The following is an 18213-nucleotide window of genomic DNA, read 5'->3' as shown; positions in this document are numbered from 1 at the left end:
ATGTAGTCGATGCGAAATTTCTCACTAACGGTTCTCTGCGTTAGCAGCCATAAAAAGTCCTTTACTACTTCACCGACTCTTGGAGAAATCTCGGCCAATTCTTGAACATTACTCTCAGGGAGAAAAATAAGAGAAATGCGATGAACATTGAAGAAACAAGCACAAAGGCTTCGCTTACCCCCAAAAAAAAACACACACACACACACACAGACACGCGCGCGCGCAAAGGCTTCTCTTGGATTGAGGAATTTGAAATCCTCTCAAATCAATTTAACTGTTTAGATTATTTAAGAGGCATTTGCATGTGTAATTCATCAATTATTTTCATGTTTCGAACGCTTTTAAATCATCAGTTAATTATAAATTCAAATACCTCCCAAACAATCCAAATAATTAGAAAATTTTTAGTGATTCTTTTTAAATCGTTTGTTGAATCCCTCAATTCAAATATAGCCAAAAATTCTTTTGCTTCTCGTTCATGTTCCAAACTCTCTCCGGAAAAGCCGAGAATAACCTTCTTTTAGTCAGTTAGCTGTTTCTAGGTTTTTATATATTAATTATTTATTTTTGACTAATGGAACTCATTCTCAATCAATTTCAGTAATTTCTCCTTACTGTAACCTTTCCTCCGCTGATCACTAATATTTTGTTCTTAAACTTCAGAGTCCTTATAATACAGCAAGAGGACTTCTTTGATAGATTGATGTTTGAATCAAAGGAATTTGACAGTAAAAAACGCATGAATTTTTTTTGGATTAAATAAAGGTGCATGACTTGGTATTCGAGATACAGAACCTTAAACTTATAATGTAATTTCTCCGCCAGGAGGCTCACCAATAGTCTTTGCATGAACAGATTCCATCCTGAAAAACATGGAACCGATTGGCATCTTTTACGATTAGAGCTCTTCCAAAAACTTTAGAGATAATCTTGCTGGCGGAGTGACAATCATTGCAAGTGCGAAGATTTTTTGTTATCCGTATGACCGTTCCTTGTTTGGTTTTCAACAGGCCAAGAGCAATGGCCAACTTCTCACTGTGGTGATACAGAATATCCTCCCTCATATCATCCGAAACCTCCTCAAGTACACATTCTCTGTCTGGAACATAACCTTCTGATTTAATTTTCAAGATTATGCCCTTCAGGAACCCACTGATATGCTGGTATTGGGGATGATCCTTCTGACTTGCCATAAATGTGTACATTTCTCCATCGATCTCAATTGAACTAAAACCTGGATACCTCTTCAGTCTTGTCAATCGTAATGATGTCCTTGTCAGCTTTACAGCCTCCAAATTTCCAGCCAACGCGTACATGTTGGAGAGCAATATATGGTGCCCCACATCAGTAGGCTTCAGCGCAGAGAGCTTCCGCGCTATCTCAACTCCCATCTCCATGTTTCTATGAACTCTACAAGCACTAAGCATGGCACAATAAACATCAACAGTCGGGGGCAGATGCATATTGCAAATCATTCGGTAAGCATCATCTAACAGTCCCGCACGGCCAAGAAGATCAATAACACAAGCATAGTGCTTTGAATTGGGAACTATGTTCCAAAACTCGGCCATATGGTGAAAAATATGGAGTCCTTGATCAACCATCCCTGCGTGACTGCATGCACACAAGGCTGATAATAACGTCCACTCATCAGGGTTTATGCCAGAACCCTTCATCTTCAAAAAGAGATCAATAGCGTCATTACCGTACCCATTCATGCTATAACCAGAAATTAGTGCATTCCAGCACGCCGCATCCTTCTCTTTCATAGAACCAAAATACCTTTCTGCATCACAAATTTCTGCACAATTAGCATACATGTTTATGACAGCTGATCCGACAAAGACATCGCTTTGATAACCAATTTTCATCACCATTGCATGTATCCGCCTACCCTGTTGAAGAGCTCCAGAACTGCTGCAGCCTGCTAAGATGCTTACCAAAGAAACAGCATCTAAAGCTGATTTTTCTGCTGCGATCATCTCGTTGAAATGTTCTATACTCCTGTTCCATTTTCCTTTCCTCAAAAACCCTGATAACATTACAGTCCAAACAACTATATCCTTCTTTGAAATCTCATTAAAAATACAATAAGCATCATCAACACCATCAGTCTTTATATATAAATCCATGAAGGCACTCATGACAAGTCGATCACTGACATACCCGATTCTAATTGTCAAGGCATGGACCGCCCTTGCTAAACTCAAATCCCCTACACCTAAAGAAGCTGAAATCAAGCTCATTATGGTAAAGACATCGATGGAATATCCTTTCCTTCTCATACAGTTAAAAAGGTTAAATGCCTCTTCACCAGACCCATTATCGGAGTAACCCAAAATCACAGAATTCCATGAAACAAGATTTCTGTCAGGCATATTGTCAAATATATGTCTAGCAAAATTCATGCACCGGATTTTCATATACATATCAACCAAAGCTGATTCGACAAACACATTCCTTCCACAGCTCTGCCGAATCCAATAACCATGGACTGATTTGCCCATCCGTGTCAGCCCCAGTTTTGCAAATGCAGGCAGAATACTCGAAATTGTATTTGCATTAGGCCTCACATAATTCAAAATCATGTCATGGAAGGCCTTAATTGCGTCAATGAGAAGATCATTTCTTGTGAACCCAGATATTAAAATTGTCCAAGAAACGAAATTCCTATTTTCAGTTCCAGAAAATATGTGCTGTGCACAATCCATAAGTCCGCAAGAAGCATACGAGTTCATTAATCTGTTGCAAAGAAAAATGTTGCTAGAAAGGCCAGAGGTAATTATGTAGGCATGGACTTGTTGGAGGGGCTTTGATTCTTTGAGTTCTTTGAGAATTGAAGCATGTGAAAGTGGGATGGAGTTGAGGCCAATTTGCTGGGTGATTTTAAAACTAAAAGTCGGCAGTTTCTGTAGGCATTGTTTTCGGCTACTGACCATTTGAAGTCTGTTCATGCTAAATTGGGAAGTTGGCTTATCTTCGTCTGGGAGGAATTAGTACAAAAAGTCGTTTCTTATTAATTATTATTTTTTCTAATAATGAGACACATTCTACTAATATATAATATCCATAACTGCAAATATATAAAAAAAAAAATAGTACATAAAAATTTAGTCCTTATTTATTTATTTTCATTTTTAACTTCTATACATTGCATTAGGGCAAAATCCCATATTTAGTCCATCAACTTTTTTCAGTAAAATAAATTTAGCCAATTAGTCCCTAAGTCCTTATTTTTGGCTAAAACTTTCTTTTCTTTTTTTTTTTTTTTGAAATTCTGGCTAATTTAGTTATTGTAGCCAAAATCCAGCAAGGTAAAAAAATTTTTTTTTTGGGTGCCCAACTTTTGAAACCAACCCTTCTGATGTGGTGCGCGGCCCACAGAAATTCATTAGAAAATAAAAGAAATTAAGAGAGATCGGTATAATTAGCGATACCATACCTAAATCTCCTCCTCAACCATCCCTAGGCCCACGTATTTTCGCATCTGCTAGAAAAAGTACTACTAGCATTTAATCTATCGAAAGCAGCCAGAGATGAGGCGTTAAATTTGAAGAAGAAAAAGAAGTACTTGAGTCGGAAGTTTGCTGTCTTGGCTCGAAGAACGACTTGACGGTGTTGGTTCCTATCGCAGAAGACAGCCGCAAAAGCGAACAAGTCCTGAGGAAGAAGGTGTGTTCCTGTCCAACTTCCATTTGCATAAACCACATGCAAATGCCTCTTAAACCAACTACGGGATAAACTCAATTAATTAATATTCCCAGTGTTGATAACGATTATAATATAATAATAATGAAATGGTTTGGCAGCGTACGCTGTCGTCTTGCACTCGCTTAATCCTTTAAGACACTCTGATTCGTGGAAGGCGGTTCAAGGAGCCCCAACTTTAATAGACGCCACCTCCGCCAGCCGGGCAACCCACCTGAGCGAGGCTGCCCAAAACCCTAACTCTGTTCAAAGAAGCAGCTACAGTCCAGGGCTTGAAAACAGCGAGAGATCAGATGTCGTACGACGACGTAGAGATTGAGGACATGGAATGGAACGAGGAGCTCCAGGCCTTCACGTATCCCTGCCCCTGCGGAGACCTCTTCCAGATCACCAGGGAAGAACTCCGTCTGGGCGAAGAGATCGCTCGATGCCCTAGCTGTTCTCTTTACATCACCGTCATCTATAATACGGAAGATTTCGCCGATTCCAATCGCAAGAATAAGAATATCGAACCTCCCAAGCGACAGCCGGTTGCCGTCGCTTGAAAATCTCGCGGAGAGCGAATTTTGATTCCTTTTCTTTTTTTTTTTTCCCCTAAGATTTTGTCATTTTCCTGTTGGCCTATATATATATATGTATTGTAGCTTGATGGTGAGAATTGGTTTTATTGTCTGTTGAGTGTATTTTTACGGATATCAATTGAAATAGAATTATTTTCCAGTTTGTGATTTTGGAAGTTTAGCATGTTCAATATTGTGATCAAGCCCTATGTGCTGCACCTTTTTTAACAGGTTTCTTTCTACCCCTTTTTTCGAGCAATCTACTGCATTCTAAAATGCTTGATATGATCTCTACCTGATTTCGAATGAGGAAGACCAATTCTGATTCTTGAATCAGGGTACAGATGCATTAACTAAGAAGAAGAAACCGAATCGATAATCATAGTCACAGGTGGGAACTGGGAAAAAAAACTACCATAGCATCATCCAACGGAAGAGGAGAGCAAATTTTTTTAGGCTGTAACATGCAATCAATTCCATCTATTCAAATTCAGATTGAACCCATTTTTTGAGGTGGGAACTGGGAATGAAACCACCATGACTGAACGAGTTTAAATGGTCCATGAAGGAGTCCAAAACTGACCTCTTGGACCCAACACCAGCCCCTCCCCCACCCACCTCCTCCTCTACCCAACACGTAGCCAACTGAACTGACCATCAAAGGGACATTGGAACCGGACAGCTGCTTCATCATTTTTATCTCCCTATCTAGCCGAGAACAAACGGTAAGGGGGAAAAAAGAATTGCTCGAAGGTTCTCTCCTCTTCTTCTCTCTTGTCTTTATTTTTTTGGGTCAAAATCCTCCTCTTCTTCTAGCTGTCTATGTGATGAGGAAGTAGGAGAGACAAATCTGATATCACTTTAGGTTTTGAATCTAAACACTTTGAGATTTTTCTTTCATTAAATTTTTTGTTCATGTTGTTTTCTCCTTATCTGAACTTGACCTATTTTTTTGTGATTGCAGAGTGTTTCCGAGTCCAAGAAGATGATTCTGGTTAGTCTCATGTCTTCCATTGTCGTTATTTTCCCTGCTTTTGGTCTCTTTGCTTCCCGCTACAATTGTCAGAATTATTTTGGTGTTCCTTTTTGCTCATTGTACACGGTCCAAGTAATGAACTTCACTGCAAATCCTCAGAAGTTGCTGCCAGGTTTTGAGTTTCTTTTAGTCTTTATTTTGCTAATCAATGGATAAATTTGTGTTCCTTGGATTTTGAACAACAAAAAAGTTTGCTTTGATATCGGACTTTGCTAATTTGTCATTTTTGGACAAATTTTTTTTGTTCCTGTGATGCTTTAATTTGCGCCAAAGATGCAATAAGTTTTGTGCAAATAATTATAGAAACATGGACAAAGATGAAGATTTATTGGGATTTTTCAAAAAAAAAAAAAAAAAAGTGTAAAAACCAAGCACTCTACCAGGGTTTTTACATTGACAAGGTGCTTTTTAATTAGCACTACTAATTAGTTAATCTATTCATGGGCGAACTAGCAATGCATTTTACTATGAAAATGCCTCACTGCCAAGCTTAAAGTTTTAGTTATTCCACATATATATATAGTTTTCGTGGCCTATGCATCATTGTTAAAGAGCACCAATGATTGTGAGATTCTGATGTGCTTCTTGGAGCTATTGACTTGTATGATAGGATGGATGTGCCACCTCTGACCTATGTCTTCACGGTTGTGGGATATATGCAAGTCCACTTGATTGATCTTATTCTTGGTAGGACAAACAAAATTCCTTCTTTAGTTCTCTAGCTGAAATAATAGTAGCAGTTGTAGTTATAAGTGTGGAGTGATACTAACTACTTGCACTATTGCTTCTGTATTTGTAGAGGTTCTGAATAGCAGCTAATCAAGTACTCAGTTTTCAGGCTCATCTTCCATCTGTCTAGCTGCAAAATGGTTCCTTTGCTTTGAATATCTTGGTATGTCTTTGGGCATTTTTAATTTTTTCCTGCTTTCATTGGCTTTATTTCATAATGGTGTATAACTTTTCTAGCATCAAACATGCATTGAATTGTGAGGTTGCTTGAACAAAAGACAAAAAATGTTGATGTTTGTTGGTGGCTATCAAAAGTTTATGCCTCCATTCATATCTAAGGAAATGCATGGCCTCAACTTTAACGGATAGATATTCTTCAAAAGAAAGACCTTTACATTTGATCTTGACAATGAGAAACTGCCAAAGGGGATAAGTAAGAATGTTATGTTGATGATATTACTGTTTGAAATATTTTAGAGGATCAATTATTTTTAAGAGCAATTACTAGCTCCTGGTACTCTATGGTTCTTGGCATGCTTCTTTGTTGTTCTATGATTTTTATCTATATTTGGGAGGTTTGAGTGGGGTTTGTGACACTAAGTTTTTTCAACAATTTTCTCTCTACACTAACAAAATGGCACCTTAGTATTTTTGTTTGGCTTCACTTTTGTTTTCAGCTTTCCTTACTTTGGAAGATTCATTTTGCTATTAACCTCTCAAAAGATATAAAAAATACATAGGATGTTTAATTACATGCCCTTTTTTTTAATAAAGAAACTTTCCTTACTTTTTGCATGTTCAATTAAACTTCTCGACACTTCATAAGACAGCAGTATTTTTCAAACTTATTGTAGCTCTTAATATTTGCGTTCATGTCTCGTGCATCAGATTTGTGGGCTATACATTTGGTTGAAGCGCTTTGATTATCCCAAAAGTCTCAACAGGAATAAAGAGATCGACTTAAAGGTGAAATTTCATATGCAAGGAAATTAGCTGGCCTCCAAGGTAGTTCACAATTTTTAAATCATTATGAATCTTTTATGGCCTCTCTTGAGGTTTTTATTTTAGTTGTTAAGATGATAACATAAAGTTTCCTATTTAAAACCTAATTTAAATTTAAGGTTGCAAAAACAAAGAATTTCAAATGATTACTCCTTGGCTTCTCCGTCTTCCCAACTGGACAACTATTAATGTGAAATTTAAATAATTCAAAAATTTTTTGGTCTAATCAGATTTGTCCCAAACCAGGCAGAATATAAAATTTTGCTTGCATGTGTGCTGGATCCTGCATCAAAAAATTTCCTGAGCTAAAGAGATGTCCAGTGTGCTTAATAATAGTGTTGAGAGTTCTCTTCTTTTGTGGAATATCAAAGTTGTATGCTGTAGTTTTGTAAATTCAAAGATTGGACTAGCTGGATACATTTGTTCTGATATTTAGAAACCTGCTGTGTGTGCCAGTGGAGATGATCGCTGACCTACATTCTAAATGGTCATCCCGGTGAACATCTTTATCATATATTACTGATTGGTAATCCAATATGGTACTAGGAGTTAATTTCTATGTACTATTAGGAGCCTTACATTGGTTGAACATTGAATAATGGTTCTGCGGATTGGAATAACGATGTGTATTTCCTATTGTATCAAATAGGATCGCAGACTACATAAAATCTGTTGATTTAAGTGTCCTGCACTTTTTTTCCTCCTCTGCTTTGGGAGCTATTTGGTATTATAAAATGCAGATAATCTTTTAAGACCCTGAATTGCTCAATTCGTGGAAGGCGGCTCAGGGAGCCCTAACTTTAATAGACGCCACCTCCGCCAGCTGGGCAACCACCTGAGCGATGCTTCCGAAAACGCTAACTCTGTTCAAAGAAGCAGCTATAGTCCAGGACTTGAAAACAGCGAGAGATCAGATGTCATACGACGACGCAGAGATTGAGGACATGGAATGGAACGAGGAGCTCCAGGCCTTCATGTATCCCTGCCCCTGCGGAGGCCTCTTCCGGATCACCAGGGAAGAACTCCGTCTGGGCGAAGAGATCGCTCGGTGCCCTAGCTGTTCTCTTTACATCGCCGTCATCTATAATACGGAAGATTTTGCCGATTCCGATCGCAAGAATAAGAATATCGAACCTCCCAAGCGACAGCCGGTTGCCGTCGCTTGAAAATCTCCCGGAGAGCGATATTTGATTCCTTTTCTTTTTTTCCCTTAGATTTTTGTCATTTTCCTATTGGCTCAATCATCGTTAAGGCATATTTGTTGGGCGGCAATGATAATTTCGTTAGAGTTGTATTTTTTTTCCCCCGTGAAATGGAGGAAATAGGGAGGCCATATATGTGTTGTAGCTTGATGGTGAGAATTGGTTTTATTGTCGGTTCAGTGTGTTTATAGGGATATCAATTGAAATAGAATTATTTTCGAGTTTGTGATTTTGGAAGTTTAGCATGTTCAATATTGTGATCAAGCCCTGTGATTCTCAATCCGCTGCACCTTCTTTAACAGGTTTCTTTCTACCGTTTTTTTCGGGCAATCTAAAATGCTTGATATGATCTCTACCTGATTTCGAATGAGGAAGGCCAATTCCGATTCTTGAATCAGGATACAGATGCATTAACCAAGAAGAAGAAACCGAATCGATGATCATAGTCACAGGTGGGAACTGGGAATAAAACCACCACAACATCATCCATCCAAAGAGGAGAGCAAATTTTTTGAGGTTGTAACACGCAATCAATTCCATCTCTTCAAATACAGATTGAACCCATTTGAATCCTAAACTGTACAATGCAATTGCCCTAACAATTTTATAGATACCCAGTCCTAGACGGATTCGGGCTTCATGATACATTGATATACTAGAAAAAATAAATCTTGGGATTGCTGACCTCCTTATTAGTTGAGAACTTGTTTGCCTAGTTCGAGTCATTGTTTTGCGAAGAGGAGATGTGGTGTTAAGGTTCATGCCTACTTGCTATTGTTTTTGGTTTGTTTTCAATCAGTTTTCTGATTCGGAAGGTCATACAAATAAGATTCCTACTTTCGAACTTCCTTTTACCCTAGATATTTTGAGTGACATTCATAGCCAGATTGAATAATTTCTGAAAACAGACTTCTGCTATTTTGTGTTATTTGGAGAAATCATCACTGAACTTTGATAATAAGTAGTGACTGTGCTTGTTAATTCAGAGATGACAGAAATGGTCTTCCAAGTCCTCAAAAGCCCACACTTTTCTTGGCCCCTATCAAAGCTAACGCTTTTACCATTCAAAGAAATCTCATCCGATCCTTTTTTCAGCCAACCATTGGCTGACCATCTTATCCACTTCATTTAGAAAGTCTCACTTGCTCACTCATTCTTTATCTCTGCATTTTAGCAAGCTTAGAGCTCTGCACCGATCATTCCGAACAAGGTAACTTGACCACCCTATCAAGTCCAAAAGAAACACGTATCTGTATTTTAAGGTAGTCAGGCACCCCTTTTGCATAATTGTTACATCTTTCTCTTTCCATAGGTTGTCGGTCAGGAAGCAATGGCGACAGCCACAGCTACGCTATCTCCGGCCACGATTAAGGCTGCAGCTATTCCCGGCTCAGGAAGAACCTCCCTAAGGAGGACCAAAGTCACCTATATTAGTGGGTTGAACTCATTTGGTGGCCTTAAGGCTCACAACAATGTTGTCTCATTAGGCCTTCCTGTTAGCACTGAACAATCCTTTGCCAAGATTGTTGGCTCATTGAGTTGTCCTTCACAGAGCAAAGGCAGAGGTGGCGGAGCTCTCTCTTCAACCTGCAATGCTGCTGATGAGATATTCAGGATTGCTGCTATCATTCAAGTCCTAGTTCTTATTGGAGTAGCTGTGGGATTTGTTCTTCTTCGAATCGAAACCTCCGTTGAAGAGTCCGAATAAGAAATTACAAAATTTAGTTGGTTAAAGAAGATGTTTTTCATCAAGGTTTCTGTTCTTTTTTGCCTAATTCTATTCTGGATGTAGAATTGAGTTAATTTGGACAAGTGAACCAAATTTGTACAATTCGTTTCTGTTGAAAACTTCTTGAGACACTGCGTTGATCAACATTTCTCCTTTCTATTGCCAAAAGCTAGACATTCATCATCTCAGTCATCCATTTATTTGTGGCTCCCTATTCTGGTTTAACGCTTGACACCAAGTTTACTCGTGAAACTCTTCAAGCTCAGACCTGCCAACTTATGACACTCAAAGCAATTATTTATTTATTTATTTCCTCAACTGCTTGTGAACCTTCTTATTTGGATTGTGATTTTTTATAGAAAAATTTTTACGTTCTCTGTTAACACATCTTTCAATCACCTTTTTACCTCGCCCATTAACCGATGGATGAAATTTTGGCAACCAACTGAAGGATTTTATGCTGCTTTTCCTGGGAACAATGCGGGCTTCTACATCTTGGATACTATTTATCAAGAATTATCTTGCTTCGTACAACAGATACTAAACTGCAAAACTACAAGCTAAAGAAGTTAATAGACATCTTGCCCAGAGCAGAACATTTTGCAATGGAGCTAGCATATTGGCTCTGTTATTTCCGTTTCCTTTGTGTCCTGGTTAGATAAAGTGTACACATGATTGAGCTACCTTGTGCCTGTAGTTGGATAAAGACACATTAAACCTTGTTATGTTGCTCAATGATTTATAGGCATGAAAAACCTCATCGTGAGTTCTCACGAATTCCTCTGTAAGGTATCATCCATTTTGCATGCCAAAAGATTGATACTTTGGGCCTTATAGGACTAACAAGAGGCAGCTGTTGGTATGCTTCTTCCTCCACAATTAGAGGCAGCCATAAATATCTTGAATCGCGCAAGTCATCTGGCTTCCAACGATCAGCCATAAAAACAAATGACCCCGGAGGTCCCCCTGGCATGGGAAGTACAAATGTACTCTGAGCAAAGAATGTGTTGACCCGAAAAACTTTGTTTGCTCCAAAGCAAGGGTTTCCAATGGCCTCCCATGGCCCCATAATTGATTCAGCCACATGAACCAGTGCCTCATTGGGTGCCCAGCCACTACAGCCTGATGTGATCATGTAGTAGTTGCTTTGGTGTTTAAACACAGCATGCGCTTCTCTGTGCTGTCCGACTAAAACCTTGGTCATAGAATTTGTAACATCAAGATAATCTTTACTGAGGGGACCAATATGAGTTTGTCTATTGTGCAGAGAAGAGTAAAACAGGTATGCTATACCATCTCCATCTTTGAAAATTGTCATGTCCCTGCTATCGAATCCGTGAGGACTCTTGCTATAAAGATAAACAAATGGACCAGTTGGAGAACTGCTGATAGCAATTCCAACTGAGGCTTTAGTGTAGTTAGCATCATCAATGTGCATCCACATTACATATTTACCTGTCTTCTCATTGTAAATCACTTTAGGCCTCTCTAGAACTTTGGACTTGTGTAGATCATGAGTCTCGTTCTTTTCTTCTGCTTTCAGCACAATGCCCTCATTCTTCCAAGTCCACAAATCCTTGGAAGAATAGCACCCAACTCCAATGACATCCACCCTGGCCACGCCCTTCCCGGGAGCACGGTAGGTTGGACCATCCTTGTACTCACCATACCAGTAGTACCTCCTTGATCTCTCATCGTACAAAATCCCGCCTCCATGAGCTTGGATTGGATTCCCTTCCGTGTCTAGCCAAATTCTTCCTGGATAATAGTAATTCCTATCACTCCCTTCCCCCGGATCGATAGCGTTTCTCTTATCAGGAAAGAAAAAACTCCTGATCTGGGAGTCCTTGTCAAGAAACTCATCAACCAGGCTTGTAGTTTGCGTGTCTTGCCCTTTCGATAAGGGTGGGTGTTCCAGTTCCTCCACATCTACGAGTTCACCAAATTGGGAAAGATAGGTATTAGGCATTTGAATTTTTGCACCAGGCACAAAGGGTTGGCTCGTTAAGGAGTATAACCGGATCGTGATCAGGCACCCCAACAAGCTAAACACCACAACTGGGCACAGGCATCTGATTCTGGATGATAACCGAGTCATGATTCAAGTGGGACTTCTGGACAACGGGTGCTGCAGAATTCTGATGTTCGTGCAGTTCTTATCCAGAAAGTAAATAGGTAAATGCTTTGTGAATTTTCTCCACAAGGATCTCGCATGCAGCTCATTGGATGGGGGTCAGAGTAACTGCTTTGTTCTCTTGAGCTTACTTTAGAATTAGATTGCTTGTAACCTACTGGAGGAGAACACGCTTCTTCAGTGATAAAGGTGGTACTGCTCACTTATTTTGGAAGTAACTAAGCAAGTATCATGGATCTCGAGACTTGAGGGTGATGAAAACTTGAAACGATGAAATTAATTAACTATTCAATGGGAACGCATTTCTTGAAATTACTTTAGGCGGCCCTAGACCAACCCATCTACCCACCCACGCAGTCACCCTCAAAATCATCGTAACTTGGACCTAGTGTTGTTATTTTAACTTTTTTTTTATTTGTCCTTTCCGTGTTTTGACGATCATAATCTTTCTTCTTGATACAGTCATGGTTCGCAATATCAGCCGATATCGATACGTATCGACGAGTTGTAATCGGAATGGAGGGGACTGGTACAATTCAGATCCCCATAATATTATCATATTCGTAACGATTCGCTCTGACTCGATCGATATTGGCCGATTCGAATTCGTGATGCATGATATCAGTCGATATATTCAAGTTAACTTGAAATCGACTCGGATATTTTTTAAAATTATGTTTTTTTTTTATATTTTCTAATTTTAGTATTTTTTTCAAAAATTTTGGAAATTTTTATGTATTATAATATTTATATCACCCGATATTCAATCGATATGCCGCGACGAATGTGAAACAACCGAGAGATCGCGACGAGACCGCAACCCGCCACGGCGAACCATGGATACAATCCACAAACTATTTTCATCCAGGGACGAAAACCTAACGAACTTTGACCAAGGGTGGCTGTCTAAGGCACTTCTCTTGAAAGTATATCGATTATTAGTCTAAGTTTGCACGAAGTTTTCAATCCATCAGCATACTGAAACCAGTCTTGACAGGAATACATCGAGGGCAAAGGATAGGTTAACGCTCCAAAATCACATATTCTTATGTACATCATTCCTCGGAATCCAAACACTACATGGACTCCAAGTTCATCGTAGGCCCTTTAATTGGCAACTAATTTGCCAGACTTGAGTAGTCAGTTAAGTTCTCACTTCTCGTGGCCAAGTTTGCTTGAATCCCGTAATTGCTAAGGGTATATCCGTGGCTCTAGTTTGTAATTGCTTATAGTCAGTTGATGGTCCTCTAGGTGCAAAAGCTCTGGAAAATCCAAGCAAAATCCCTGTGACAAAGATCAAAACTGCAGAAAGCATCCAACTGAGCTGCAAGTTAGCCAGTGCTCTTGCCCTGAAACTAGCTTCTTGAGTCTCACAGACGACCGCTCCTTGCATGATGCTGCTGCTGGCATCACTTAACTGCGCCACACATCCTTGTGGAATGAACTTAGGAACCCACAACATGAATCCCATAACGATGAACCAGCATCCTTGTAATATGACTGAAACCGAAAGAGCTAGTGCTGCAGGGAAACTAGAAGGACAAGAAGTTACAACCAATGCAGCGAACAGTGAGGCCAATACTATGAGCTGCAAAAGCCCATGGTAATGACCCTCAAGTCCAATGTGATCAGTTGAGTGGTAATGGAGCAAGAAAAGCTCTTGAGCAAAAACAGAGGCTGCAAGTATGCCGGAGACGCCAGATAGGGTCTCAGACAAATGACTTAGCTCTGCAAGAAGATTGAAACCAGAAAAAATGGCAAGGTGAAGGAACATAGTTGCATGCTCAAAATTCTCAAGTTTGGAAGAAAGGTGTAGAGAAGGAAAGTCTAAGATTTGCATGAAAATTGCCGAGATAGAGAAAGACATGACAAGTGTGAGCTCCAGATTTTTAAGTTTGCAAATTGGACTCCTAAATGGGTACCAAAACCTTGCTGTAAATTTAGAAGAGTCATTTGCATGGTAGGCTCTGACTGTGTTGAAGGCATGCCAGAAACCAAGGCTGGCAAGGGTGAAGCCAGATACTAGGTGTTCCACAAGTTTTCCCATTGAAGTTTCTGATATTGGAGAATTGGGTCTGCTGCAAGGCTTAAATACTTGGAAGTACTTAGCGGAATTTCGTCTCAGAAATGCATGATAGGTTTTGTAAACAAAATTTGGTGCATGGTGCATGTGTTTCCACAAACAATTCCACTAAAATGATGACAAACCATCCAAATGTGACCCTTCCACTATTCTTCAAAGAAAAATTGTGTCTACAGTTGAAATGGAAAGGTTATGACATATAATCTCATAGCCTTACGTGTTAGGACTCATGTTTGTTTGAATGGCGATTTAATGCAGTAACACACTAAAGAATAAGGCATAGAGGCAGTTGACAAGAGCTAGTGGATTACCATATTCAATTGTCAATTGACCATAAATACATAACCATCTTTCAGGAATTCGAAGCCAGTGAACTGATAACAAGGGATACAGACCTTTGACCCCACCATCAAGTAGTGGACTCTGATATGTTTCAATTCTTAAAAGTAGCACATGAGGCGTTATCACTTGTTTAAAGACATAATAATATCTTTACTGGCGATAACAAGTTCGTTTCAAGATCCTGACGGAACATTACCTAAGACCGAGTAATGGTTTATGAAAAATACTTGTGTTCCTTGTCCAGTCCAATTTCAAATGGACTGGAAGATTGAGATAGCTGAAGCAGTAGCGCAATTTCTTCCAACAAAGTTGCACAGATGGTGATGTGAATAAACTAAGCGGGGTTTCTTACAGCAAAAACAGGACGAGTCTGTATCATGCATTATCTGCATGGGTGAACTATGAAATAAATAACGAAAAGAACGCTATGCATCATAAAAGAGATGTTATTAAACAAAACATTCCATTAATTTCATTTCACAAATAAAAAGAGCCAGACCATAGCAAGCAGATGTATTAACGGGATAAGAAGAAACAGAAACTGTTCAGGGAGATGGACATTACAAAATTCCCTCAAATCAACATCAATACTTGTTCATCAATTAAGTACCAATAGTTTCTTCTTGTTCAACACGAATTTTAACTACAAAATTGATGTCTCCCCGAAAGTATTACAGCACATAAATGACTTACAAAGGGAGTGCATCGCTGAGCAAAAGATTGATAAAAAAAAAGAATAAAAGAAAAAAATTTATCTACATGATCAGACCTAAATCATGTTGAGGCTGGCAGAAGTATTCGACTTCATTAAACCTTCCAAATCTACAGGTTGAACTTCTAATTCAAAAGTAGCTCTTCAGTCGCACGACTCTTACTCCAAACAAAAAGGTTTCTGCATGCAAGAGTCTCTCACCCGAAGCAAAATGTAGCACCAAATCCTCATATTCAGATCCACTTTAGCAAAGCCTTTGATCAATAAAGTATACATTACTACCTTGATGATGGAAAACCCCCTTCAAATGATTCTCATCCTATTTTCAGTGCCCTGGAAACATCATTTTTGAAAAAGGTTGATAAAGGATATCTCGCAGCAATGAGATTTCCTCAAAGAACATCAATGTAGCAGGTAGTCTGCTTCACAAGCTCAGATAGGTACATTAGCAAGCACAATGACATTTTTCACTGCATGCCTTGAAGCATTACTAGAAATAGAGAATCAGCTTCTACATCCTCAACAGAACAGCCTCTTAAGCCTGTAGACACATGTACTGTGACAAAATTCTGAAGGTGCCAGTGTTTTTACTCTATCCACCCTCATGACAGTGTCTTTACTTTTCATGCAGGAGTATAATATATCGAATCCCAAAATAAAGCTATCAAGAAGTAAGCAACACAAGAATTTACACTCCAGCAAGAGCTCATGCCTGATACTGTCAAAATATCTATCCATGCATGGCTTTCCAAGTATTACACATGTCTATGCACAAGATACCTCATCCTGGATACTTTTACCCTTAAAGCTACCTGCATTCCCAATACCTTCTATCAAAGAAATATAAGTGCTGTCATCAGGAGTAATACCTTGACTCACCATTTCCTTAAGGAGTTGTTCAGCAAGATCTCCTTTGCCTTTTTTGCATAATCCTTGTATAAGAGCATTGTAAGTGAGAAGTGTAGGATTGAACCCTAAACTAAACATTTCATCCCGCACTCTGAAGGCATCTTTCACGTCACCTCTCCCACTATACCCACTAATCAGTGTGTTATAGGTGATATGATCAGGTTCAATTCCCTGTCCCTTCATCCTAGCAAAAAGTTCACGTGCTTCTTCCACTTTACCCTCTCTGCAATACCCTCGAATAAGTGTATTATAGGTCACTTCATCAGGGGTGACCTTCATCTTATCCATCTCCTCCAGAAGCAGAAAAGCACGCTCCATGTTTCCATTTGCACAGTGACCATCAATTAACACATTAAACACTATAAGATCTGGTAATACACCTCTTCGTAATATATTTGCATACAAGTCATCTGCCTCCTTCATTCTGTTCCTCTTGCCCAAGACATGAATCAGTGAAGTGTATGTAACTCGGGAAGGTTGAATCCCTTTACTAAACATTTCATCATGAAGACTAAAGGCTTTTTTGGCATTTCCAGCTCTGCAATGCCCATTGATCAGTATATTATATGTAATGGCATCTGGAAGCATCCCTTTTTCTTGCATCTCTTTTAACAAATTATCAGCTTCACCAATTGTACCTTCAAGAAGCAGAGCATGAATTAGCAAATTATAAGTAGATACAGTAGGCATTACTCCTTTCTTGATCATCTCATCTTTATAAGAGAAAGCCCTTTTCAAGTCCCCTTTATTACAATATCCATCAATCAAAGTGTTATATGTCACAGCTGTGGGCGCCAACCCAGCTTCCATCATCTTCACAAAATGTGCAGACGCCTCGTCCACCCTACGCTCCTTACACATGCCACTGATCAGTGATCCATATGTATATGTATCCGGCTCAAGCCCTTTTGATATCATCGACTCAAGAACTTTATTAGCCTCTTCTAGATCCCCTTTCAAGCAGTATCCATGAATTACGGTATTATATGTTACCACGTTCGGCTTGAACCCAAAACCCTCCATTTGCCTAATAAATTCTTTAGCCCTCTTCAACTTCCCTTCTTTGCATAACAAATTGACCATAATATTAAACGTGCGCAAACCAGAATTAATCCTCATTCGAAACATCTCAGCATACACAATCCAGGCCATTTGCGTCCTATTCAACTTAAGGAACAAACTCAAGATATCATTACAAGTCTCAATCTTTGGCAAGACATTCATCCCCTGCATCATTTTAAAGCACTCAAATGCCTCATCACCCTTTTTCAACTCGCACAACGCCCTGATCAACAAATCCAGCAAAATCGAACTCGATATCTTTAATCTCTCTCTAGCACCCACCAATCCATAAAAAATGTCACTAATACGCGCGATCCGAGAACAGATAACTGTCTTGATAAGCTCTGTGGCTTGTTTTGGAGATGGCCTTCGAGAGAGAATTGAAATAGCAAGACAATAGCATTCCAAGTTGAGGCACTGGGGACTAAGATATTTTATGAAGTTGAGAATGAGGTCAGGGGACGAGCGGAGACTGAGAAAGGTGCATGAGATTAACTTAGGCGTCAAAGATGAAGATACCTGTTTGATCAAATGCCACTGAGAAGATTTCGCGTAATCTTGAAGAGTTTGAGAGGTGATAGATGACGGGGCTGCTGGAGAGGCGGACAGTGTGGGTTTTCCCAATTTGGAAAGAGAAAGCGTGGAATTGTGCCGATGAGCTGCAGCTATTTTGGAGAGCTGAATGAGGTTCGGGTGCTGTAGCCTGAGGAGACACTGAGCTTGGCGTAGCTTTTTCATGGTCGAATGGTCGATTACAATTTGGTAGTGCAAGGAGGAGGAGGAGGAGACGGATTAAACTGTTGGTTCTGAGATTTGACCGTGCATTGGTGGAGCTAAAGGAAAGTGGTAATTTCAAATGAACCCCTTAGTTTTCACTAAACTATAGGATAGGCTCTAACTTATTACTAAATACTACCTTTTCCAATCTTGCTTTGAATTTTTTGCAAGTTGAAAGATTGTGCTTCACTTTGGATCCATGGAAAAAAAATTTTCAAGATTGTGATA

The 18213-nt window shown here is 39.3% G+C and overlaps 7 protein-coding genes across 14 annotated transcripts; 3 read left to right on the top strand and 4 right to left on the bottom strand.

Annotated features, from left to right (window-relative positions):
- Positions 1-721: 721 nt before the first annotated feature.
- On the bottom strand, positions 722-2991 carry LOC113731358 (pentatricopeptide repeat-containing protein At3g12770). Its single transcript, XM_027256575.2, has one exon. The coding sequence runs from the start codon at positions 2952-2954 to the stop codon at positions 831-833; it is 2124 nt and encodes a 707-aa protein (XP_027112376.2). The 5' UTR covers positions 2955-2991; the 3' UTR covers positions 722-830.
- A 1010-nt stretch (positions 2992-4001) lies between these two features.
- Positions 4002-4428, top strand: LOC140035117 (diphthamide biosynthesis protein 3-like). Its single transcript, XM_072074734.1, has one exon. It carries the CDS (start codon positions 4002-4004, stop codon positions 4251-4253), a length of 252 nt encoding a protein of 83 aa, XP_071930835.1. The 3' UTR covers positions 4254-4428.
- On the top strand, positions 4361-10112 carry LOC140035116 (uncharacterized). 8 transcript variants are annotated; one of them, XM_072074726.1, is made up of 6 exons: positions 4361-4499; positions 4606-4993; positions 5233-5991; positions 6104-6196; positions 6922-9447; positions 9550-10112. In XM_072074726.1, the coding sequence occupies exon 5, from the start codon at positions 7878-7880 to the stop codon at positions 8199-8201; it is 324 nt and encodes a 107-aa protein (XP_071930827.1). In that variant the 5' UTR covers positions 4361-4499; positions 4606-4993; positions 5233-5991; positions 6104-6196; positions 6922-7877; the 3' UTR covers positions 8202-9447; positions 9550-10112. The 8 variants fall into 8 exon arrangements, with proteins under 8 accessions (XP_071930827.1, XP_071930828.1, XP_071930830.1 ...); XM_072074727.1 differs by lacking the exon at positions 4361-4499 and having other exon boundaries at positions 4583-4993; positions 5233-5262; positions 5915-5991; XM_072074729.1 differs by lacking the exon at positions 4361-4499 and having other exon boundaries at positions 4583-4993; positions 6922-7038; positions 7815-9447.
- Positions 9454-10112, top strand: LOC140035115 (uncharacterized). The gene has a single exon (XM_072074725.1). It carries the CDS (start codon positions 9568-9570, stop codon positions 9943-9945), a length of 378 nt encoding a protein of 125 aa, XP_071930826.1. The 5' UTR covers positions 9454-9567; the 3' UTR covers positions 9946-10112.
- Positions 10113-10449: 337 nt separating this feature from the next.
- On the bottom strand, positions 10450-12472 carry LOC140035114 (uncharacterized). The gene has a single exon (XM_072074724.1). It carries the CDS (start codon positions 12062-12064, stop codon positions 10724-10726), a length of 1341 nt encoding a protein of 446 aa, XP_071930825.1. The 5' UTR covers positions 12065-12472; the 3' UTR covers positions 10450-10723.
- Positions 12473-13090: 618 nt separating this feature from the next.
- On the bottom strand, positions 13091-14183 carry LOC140035851 (uncharacterized). The gene has a single exon (XM_072077239.1). It carries the CDS (start codon positions 14145-14147, stop codon positions 13245-13247), a length of 903 nt encoding a protein of 300 aa, XP_071933340.1. The 5' UTR covers positions 14148-14183; the 3' UTR covers positions 13091-13244.
- A 910-nt stretch (positions 14184-15093) lies between these two features.
- Positions 15094-18127, bottom strand: LOC140035113 (uncharacterized). The gene has a single exon (XM_072074723.1). It carries the CDS (start codon positions 17944-17946, stop codon positions 16003-16005), a length of 1944 nt encoding a protein of 647 aa, XP_071930824.1. The 5' UTR covers positions 17947-18127; the 3' UTR covers positions 15094-16002.
- Between the last annotated feature and the right edge of the window lie 86 nt (positions 18128-18213).

This window comes from Coffea arabica, chromosome 2c, assembly GCF_036785885.1.
Source record: "Coffea arabica cultivar ET-39 chromosome 2c, Coffea Arabica ET-39 HiFi, whole genome shotgun sequence".
Classification (NCBI taxonomy): Eukaryota; Viridiplantae; Streptophyta; class Magnoliopsida; order Gentianales; family Rubiaceae; genus Coffea; species Coffea arabica.
The sequence above is the reverse complement of the archived record's forward strand: the minus strand, read 5'-3'. Positions and strand labels throughout refer to the sequence as shown.